Source organism: Trachymyrmex cornetzi, unplaced genomic scaffold (assembly GCF_001594075.2).
Source record: "Trachymyrmex cornetzi isolate Tcor2-1 unplaced genomic scaffold, Tcor1.1 scaffold209, whole genome shotgun sequence".
Taxonomy (NCBI): domain Eukaryota; kingdom Metazoa; phylum Arthropoda; class Insecta; order Hymenoptera; family Formicidae; genus Trachymyrmex; species Trachymyrmex cornetzi.
Window position 1 is genome coordinate 464,580 of NW_017296732.1, and position 9,795 is coordinate 474,374.

General features: G+C 33.3%; 1 protein-coding gene across 1 annotated transcript in view; it reads right to left on the reverse strand.

Annotated features, from left to right (window-relative positions):
* The window catches only part of LOC108759844 (histone-lysine N-methyltransferase, H3 lysine-79 specific), a 52,797-nt gene that overhangs the window by 18,505 nt on the left and 24,497 nt on the right, over window positions 1-9,795 (reverse strand). Inside the window, exon 3 of the mRNA XM_018505493.1 lies at window positions 5,522-5,590. Coding sequence (XP_018360995.1) covers window positions 5,522-5,590 — 69 coding nt within the window. The remainder of the gene's footprint in view (window positions 1-5,521; window positions 5,591-9,795) is intronic.

A 9,795-nucleotide genomic window follows, 5' to 3' on the forward strand; every position in this document is an offset into this window, starting at 1 on the left:
CGGTACCATCTACCGCTGATGATAATGTGACATGTCATTAGTAATACGGGACGCGGATCGAACGGGAACGAAAAAGAGAAAAACTGTCGAAGAACGCGAGAGATGAAATGCCGAAGATTACGGCGAATGATATGAAAAGGAGATATTTTGTGACGTCTCGAATATTGAATTACATCGCAACATGCAGAAGAGGGTTCTCTCCGATGAAAACAGCGCTTGGATTTTTCAAATAACATATGGTAGTAATATAAGACTCGCTCTCTTTTTATCGAAGATAGGAAACTGTTGAGAGTCACTTGCACATAAATGTAATTTGGAAGACGAATTCGTATCGAATCACTAGGGAAATACTCGATATACTCGCTCAAGTACAGTTGAAGACGTTGAGTGAAGTGCTCTAAAAACAAAAAGGAAAAGTAAAGAGTCGAGAGATTTGTAAAAAATCGCTGTATGAAAGTTTGATATCGTCTTATCTATTTACTTAACTATTTATGGGAAAATCAATAGACTTTATATTGAAAAATTGTGAATTATTAAAGTAGTAACTTTTTATTACTCACATCTGTGCCATCGTGTCGTACTTTCGCCAATAAATTTTTTTGAAGATCGTTAAATATCAAGGAAATATCAAATAGTAATCAAATCCCTTGAGTTAAATAATATTTTTTTATTTCTTACTTCCATGTGTGTCAAAATGTAAATCAAACCATTTTTAAAGTTAGTTTCAAAGTAAACAACGTCCATAACACATGCACTTAGTAAATAATAAACTAAATTTGAATCAAATTTAGTGTATTTTAAAAAATTAAATTATTGAAGTCTAATATTTTAGTTAAAAATTAATAATGTATCGAAAAGAAGCAGTGGCGTATAATAAAAATAAAAAATTCAAGTTAGGAATAGTAAGTTATAAATAGTAAGTTATGAACTTAACAGTGTGTCTAAATACAGGGTGGGCCATCTATTGGTACGTTTTTACAGAGTGGGCCATCTATTGGTACGTTTTTAAAAATGCGATCATAAGTAAAACAATTTTCAACATTTTCATATTTAATTAAGAATCAACATTTTACAATTGGATAATCAACGTTAACATAATACAGAATACTGCGGGCATAACATGCAATCGTAATTTTTATAGATAAAAAAGAGGAAAGAAAAAAAATTCGCTACAAAGAGCGCGCCATATCTCTTCTCTTTCATCCATTATCGTAATCAAAAAGATTTTTCTTGTTCGACTATGGAAAACAAGAAACTTCTAAAGACAGAGCGAAGGTAAAGATATTCGTTGGAACATTATTTTCGAGGACATAGATGCAAAATACACTATTTGATATTGCACGCAATCCCTAGAGCTATTAATTTCCCTGTTCGGAAACGCACAATGCGTTATGCGTCTCGATCCATCCTCTCTCTGAAAGCTGTCCTCCACACAATATCGCCGTTAATTTACTTTGACAAATGGAATGGAACAGCGTATGAAGAACAATGCGATCGCGTTAAATATTAGGTGTTCTGGTTAGTTTTGAGGAATTTTTTGCCAAAAAAACGTTTATTTTAGGGGTAGATGTTAAATTATATTTTATTCAAAATATTTTTCACCACTAGCTACAACTTTTTCCCATTTTTCTGGCAATAAGTGGATTTCGCGATAAAAAAGTGTTCGTCCTTCGAAGCAACCCATTCATCGAGCTACTTTTTTATTTCATCACATGTTTTGAAGTGTTGGTCAGCCTGATCGCGCTACATCAATCGAAATAAATAATAATCTGAAGGAGCACAGTCTGGTGAATACGCAGCATGTGATAAGATTTCCTTATACAGATTTCTTTAAAGATTTAATACAACGTGCGAAGAATTGGAGTTAAATGAGAAATTGAAATACTTAGAAACGGATTGCGAAAAAGCGTTAAAGTATTTTGTATAAACATTTTATATAAAATACACGTAAATTTCCAAAATATAAAAAATGATTAATTTATACAATGAAAAAATTTATCCTGTAGAATTGTTAGATTTTGACTTAGCAAGATTGTATAAAAATTTAATGAACCACAAAAAAAGTTTCTTAATACAATAAATCGCTTTCTACAGGGTAAGAATAGTTTTGTAATAAAATAAGTATCTAAAAGTTTAGTTTATAGATGTGATTTGAAAATAATTTTGTTAGACCATTAAAATAATTATGTAAGTCGCTCAAGCTAATCGTTAAAATATTTGCTGATTGTTAAAAACTTTGTTCATTATGGTTGAGCGCTCTACATAATTATTTTGATGATCTAACAAAATCATTTTCAGATTTGTATATATTTAAATTTTCAGATACTTCAGCAAAATTGTTTTTTCTGTATATAGTATGCAGTATTTTAAGCAGATGGTTCATTAAAATCCCGATCTGACGAAATCCTATATTAAAATTGGTATTTATAAGAATAAGAAACTCTCAAGTAATTGACTCGGATGAATAAAAATGAAAAGGTTTGAAGCCAATCGAGTCCAACACCAGTTGATATTGTGTATAAAATCTTTAATGTGATAGGCTATACGTTTCGATCCGTGGATTGGATCCTTATCAATAGCTTATTGTCGTTATAAATATATCGTTATAAAATATTTATAGTCACATATCCGTAATTTGAAGATGTAAGGATAGGTACAATGAGGTAACCGAGACAATTTAACAAATGGGACACAGTGAGCTGTCGCAGCCTGTCGCCCGGAGGAATGCGCTCATTCGAACCGGTGGTTTATCTATCATGCAGCTGCAGTCATAACCTTCGTCATCGTCGTCTTGGAAGCTCAAACGCTGGAAAATCCACCATACACATAGCTCTGTTAATCTCCCTTCGCTTGGAAGTGGGTCGGAAAACAATGGAATCCGTCGCTTCCATCTCTTGATGGAATCCGTCGCTTTTGTGTGGAGGTTGTCTTCCTAATTCTCTCCCTTTATTTCTTTCCACCTCCTCGGCTTTTCCTCTCGAATCCGCCATTCATTCACTTGACTGTTCTATCTCGCCAACCTTGCTCGAGTGGCGATGTAGAATGCGAATAGATATGCGCTAGTTGAAGTCAAGCGAATGATCCATGAGGTGTTGCCGCGGGTAACGAGGTTTTCTTATCGATGATCGTGTTTTTCACGTTTGCTGAAGCGATAATTACCGCGTCGGGTAACGCCTATTCATATATGAATTATGTCTAAGAAAGAATATATCATTGTAAAGATAAATCACCAACATCTCTTACTTGCTGATAAATCGGTATAAAAGAACAAATGTTAGAAAAATTTTCATTTTAAGTTATTCATTTTTTATGATTTGTTGTTATTTAGTTTATACTCGTATTTAAAAAATTTTTAATTTATGTAAGATAAATTGTGTTTATTGTACTATACTTATTAAAATATATTTTTAGGGGGGAAATAAAATAAATTTTTAGAAAAACATCTTTTTTTTCGATGTGCGTAGAGTAATTTTATGTAGGTAAATTTTTAATGAAGGCCGTAAGTAACGATCGAAATTGTTCTCATTTCTCACGTACGCTCTAGCATGCTAGTGTTTAATTTAACGAGCGCGAACGTGCTTCTTGAGCACGGACGATATTTATATTTCGAATTTAAAGCTTCGATAATTCTCTTTGTCTTTCAAGTTAAACAAACGTACTTTAAATATTGTGCAAGTGTTTCATTAATTTTTAAGTAAACTAGAGAAAGTAACTCGGGGAAAGACATACACGTGAATGTTCCCCAGATAATATTTTCCCACTTTCTTCTTTTGTATTATTCCCATAAAATCCGTTATTAAAATAAGAAACGAATTAAACTTTCCATTAAATTTTCAATTGCACACAGTTAAGTATAAATTAATATGTTGTATGTGTAATAAATTATCTGGTGCGAGTTACACGTACGCATACACATTCGACATGGACCTTGTTAGTTATTTAATTATACCAGATGCTGAGATGTGTTTAATTATACAATCATATAATAAATTACGCGTCGCATCCCTTGTTTCGAATTAAATTTTTATGCATTACCACGCGCGCGATTTTACCGGCCACATGAAGGACTTATTAACAATTTCATGGATGCTTTTCACAATTGATTAAATTAACGAGACAATGCCTCCCACAAAAGCGCGAATTGCATTTAAAGCGTTATTAAATCCTCTTAACCGTTTCGCAGGTTGAACTAGGAGAATTGCATTTGTTATCTACCACGACTCAGAGATCGTACTTCGGATTCATCACGACTCGATAGTACTCTCAGTTCTACCACAGATTGGAAAGCAGTTACGTGGTTTCCCGCGCGAGATTAATATCGTTATCGACAGTGGAATATCTCGGTGATGTAGCAACCTACATTCTTATGAGAATTCGACAAGGATTTTTAATTTACACGGAAAGAACGATTTAGTTGAAGTATCTAAAAATTTAGCTAGAAAATAATATTAAATAATATTAAAATAAATTTAACTGAATCATCATATTTAATGTAAGAAACTCAAGCACGAGATGAACAACACTAAAAAATTTAGACAAGCAGATTGAGCACTCTATATAATTATTTTGATAGAGACCAAAAAAATCTGTATTTAGCTTTTTAAATATTTCAGCACACAAAATCATTCTTTCCATGTACGCAAAATATTTGGCAAATTCTGATTAATTAAAACCGCTTTGCACACAGGCAAAATTACTCTGTGTAATTTTGTGTGTGTGCAAAGCGGTTTTAATCATTTTTAAATGAACGAATTGAGGAATTTTATGAAGCAGATTATTTGATATTATTACTATTCAAATTAGCATAATTTAAACGTAGCGTTTATACTAATAGATTCGATATGTAGAAAATCTAACTAAGTGAATACTTTGAGCAATTCGGTCGTACCTCTTTGCGTTTTGAAAGTACATGCTCAAAATGTCAAATGTCTTTCAAGCTTCTCTAATAAAAACTGTCCTGTATATATATTTGTATGTACATATGCCTGTGTCACTATTTATATTACAAATAAATGATCAAGCTGTGCTTTCAAGCATCACGGAAATGTCGGGAGATACGAAGTGCGATATTAAAAAGTGCACTGCGTTCAAATCCGCCGTGTAAATGTCAAAAAGCCACCGTGAGAAGTATCACATCGAGCATCACACTTGCTACGAGGTAATAAAAAGTTCTCTCAAGCCGGCGCTTTAGAGTTTCGAAAATAAGTCAGGTTACATTATAAGATAGACAAGAAAAAAAGAGAGAAAATTAAATTAAATTTTAAAGCACAAAAAAAATCACCGCATTATATCATTTTCATAACAAAGATATTTCTTTAACATAATTTTATACGGAAATTTAGGAAATTACGAATTGATTAAATTAGAACTTTTATTTATGCTTGTTGCTAAGAATAGCAAATCATTTAATTGTCTATTTTGAGATACAATGTGGCGATCCTTTCGGCTCGATAAACTGTGGTATTCTATTACAACAAACGAAAATACCTTAAATGCAATCAATCGTGTTCGTAGAACTTACCCTTCGTGAGAGAGTGGCGATTGTGTGCAGAACTGGACCTTTGGTTAGGTTCCTCAGGAGCGGCTCCAGCTGTAAAATAAATTGTTCCACATAAAACAATTCACTCCATTGTACCGAAGTTAGTTATTGAATATGCGAGCGTGTTATGGCAGTGAATAAAAATTTAATTAAAAGCGGTCGTCGTCTGGCGACATACGGTTTCGAATGTTTCGAGCACCTTGCGTCGCGCCGGTATTAGTATTTTAGTAGTCGCATCAATTCCTTGCAGTGAAACTGGTGTCATGGAAGGCAGAGGGCAGAAAATTTAATTAAAGTTACTATTTTGGATTATATTATCTAAATTCATCATCTGAATTTAGTTTAGCATTATTAATTAAGCGCACTTTAGACATTCTATAATTTACGTCAGAATTTAAGATAGAATTCTATTTATAATTCCATGCACTTTATAATTTATGTCAGAACAGAATTCTATTTATAATTTCATATAATGTATAATATATTCTATCGTATTATAATACACATATGAATTATAAATTGTTAGTTGGTTTAATTTTGCTATAACCAATTAAATTATGATTTAGAATAATTCATAAGTTTGCAATTAGTTTCGCAATATCTCGATATTCAAAATTAGATATTACGTGAAAGTTAAGCAAATATTATAAAAGATAGATTCCAGAAATACGTCTATTATTAAACGAGAAGTTTATCGTTTTTAATCGCAAATAAAACCGAAATATCGACAGTGAATGAAATGAGATATCCACACGCACTATAAAGAAATTGCATTATATGCCAATGAGTATCGAATTGTGCAATGCATGTAGGTAAGAGCTAGGACGCAATGACAAGGAGATGCGTATCTGGTGCACAACATGTATAGGGTAGATGCGGTAGTTGAACTTCGACATTTCGCAGAGAGGGTCTTTTCCTTCCATTACGTGGAGACATTCACCGACTAAATTGGGTGGAACTTGGGCGTGCTAGTGAAAAGGTTCGATATGCAGGCTCATGTACTCCGAATGAAGCATATATCTCCAGCGCACCTAATTCACTTCGAGATTCGATAGATAAAATTACACTTTGTTACTTCTTTTTACCTCAAACGTTAAAATCACCAGATTTAAATTTTTTATCTTCTTAAAAACGTGCTAATAAAGAATAATTTTTTGAAATTAATGTAGCAAAAGTGATAAATTATTGTTTTTAGCCTAATACAGCAACGATTTATCGACAATTTAAAAAAAAAACTAAATTACCTCCTGCATAAGAAACGACGGAAAAGAGTACTTAGGCTCTAATTCCAACCGCAAGATAAGATTTTAAGTGAGAGCATAGAGAGAGAGTAGGAAGAGAATAATCTGAGTCGACGGTGAATCTCGCTTCCTATAGCAGGTGTGCTGTACTTTAAAGTATCAGGCGGTGGATAATGACGCGGAACGACGGATGAGGACGCTAACGATGATAACGCGAGACATTTATGGCGAGGAGAAAGCATTTTATCGCACGTCGTCAGAGTTTACTATCGATAGTCGCTCTTACGAGGACAGCTCTCCAAATTCTTGCTAAATTCGCGCTATTAAGACGTCGTTGTCTACAGATAATGAGAACGGAGAGGGTAAGACGCCGATGAACATCGAGATAAAATCTCCGATACAACGCGCATCGCGAAAGGAAACACGAGACACAGGACAAAAAGCCGAAGTGAATCTTTTGTGGTTTAAAGATGCCGGAGGTGTACTCAGGAAGGCATCGCCACGATTTGTCAGAATTAGGAGTCTCGCTGTGAAAGGAGAATCCGCGGCTCGCTTAACAATGTTCTCTAATATATTTTTCGGCTCACATAAAGTTCAATAACTATCAGTTTTACGTTGACTTTTTGAAGGTGCAGTCATTTATAGTATTTACATTACTGTTAATTATACTAGAAAGTGAATACAAAAATATTTTTGCATTACTTTAGAATATTTATCTATTACTTTTCCCGGATGAAGAATGAGGAATAAAATGTGAATGATAGAATGAAACAATTTAAAAGCAACAAAAGGTCGTAATGCGTCAATATTTTATTTAAAATATTGCACGGATTTTGTAATATAAAGTTATTAATAATAATCGCTTATTTGTAACACAATTGAAATATCTGCGTAACGAATCTAAGAAATAATATATGTATAAATCGTGTAATAAAGTCTATTCGTCGAAGAATATTAAAAATGTAATGATGATTTTATTTATTTCGTAATATGTGTTTCGTAATATTGAAACTTAGACGGTTGGCGCGCGGCGTTGGGATTAGTTTTCACGGGCGACGCATCAGGTGCGTTGTTTTAGGCATCAAATTTGACAGCCGCTGCGCATCGGATCTGCTACGCAATTGATTTAAGAGAACGAAGTTCTGCGCTTATATAATCTCAAAACGTGTGAGATTTAAAATTAAAGAAAAATCGTACAAAAAAGTCAAATGAATACTATAATTGATGTGCTATGTAATGTTTTACCGACTGTAATTGAGAATTTAGTCAACGAAAATATAGATTTTATAATCACGCAGATCCGAAATGGTTGCGCAAAAGTAATTCCAATCATCTGCGTATCCACTGCGCATCCATTGCTAAAAGAACGAAAATCTGCGTTATAGTCGACTGCGCAGTCGTGTTAAAAGAACGAATTACTGCAAGAACTGCTGTATCTGATGCCTAAAAGAACGCACCCATCATGTTTACGCGCGGAAACCGCGCAGTCATTTGCATACCGAGGCTCGTACAGGCAGTTAGCCGCACCACTTTGGGTGTTCTTCATATTTCTTTTTAGAATGCAATAGAGACAAGAGTTACACTGAAAGAAAAGATTGGCTGCTGCAGCAAATTAGATGGTTAAATATGACATAGCATTTTTAATTGGTTGCAACAGCCGATTTTTGGATGCTGCAGCCAATTGTTGGTTGTATTAGCCTATCCGCAATGTCAATATATAAGATTTCGATTAGCTAACGCAACCAAAAATTGGTTGCTACAGCCAATTAAAAATTCTATGCCATATTTAACCATCTAGTTTGTTGCAGCAACCAATCTTTTCTTTCAGTGTAGATAATATGAAACATCATACTTTATAAATGCTCACAGTATGTGCAGATTACTAGCTCGCGATTAGCTTCATAAATCGAGATGACAATCACGTATTACGGAACAGATGTGTCATACAGTCATTTGGAATCAAAATGTGACAGAAAACAAGATTTATAATTATTTTGCGATAATTACGAACAAAACGCATTTTTATTTAATATAAAATTTTTCTTTCGATTGCGTAGAAGTCTCTTGATATATGATCAATCAAACCGTTGGTTACCACAACAATATTAATTTGTTGAATTTATTAACTAAACTGATCATTTAATGGTACAAAAGACTAACGCAACTAAAAATTGGTTGCTACAGCCAATTGAAAATTCTATGCCATATTTAACCATCTAGCTTGTTGCAGCAACCAATCTTTTCTTTCAGTGTAGATAATATGAAACATCATACTTTATAAATGCTCACAGTATGTGCAGATCACTAGCTCGCGGTTAGCTTCATAAATCGAGATGACAATCACGTATTACGGAACAGATGTGTCGTATAGTCATTTGAAATCAAAATGCGACAGAAAACAAGATTTATAATTATTTTGCGATAATTACGAACAAAACGCATTTTTATTTAACATAAAATTTTTCTTTCGATTGCGCAGAAGTCTCTTGATATATCAATCAAACCGTTGGTTACCACGACAATATTAATTTGTTGAATTTATTAACTAAACTGATCATTTAATGGTACAAAACTGTTTTGCATGATGTTTAATTGTTTATAGATCTTTTGTAATTAAAAATAGAACATTTTGTTACCGGAACAAAATGAATAATATATAAGTATCTCTCACTTTCTACAGAATGATTATGTTTGGCGTTTTTGAATTTCCTTAGCTTAGCAAAAATATATATATAGATTTGAAGCAATTGAGATTACTAATCGCTCCGAAAAAATAGTTACCATGATTGATCATGGTGTGGCGAAAACCGAGAAGTCCACGAGATTAGTCTAATCGTTTCGGCTTTATAGAGGTAGACGTTGAATTTATCTTACGAGAAGACACGCCATAGCTCCGCGAAACATTCCTTGCTCTATCATACACTGGATTATTTTGTTGAAATTATTAAAAGAATACTTATTTTGTAATGGCAACCAAATTTTACATTGGTATTTACAAAACGTGAGTAACAAAAT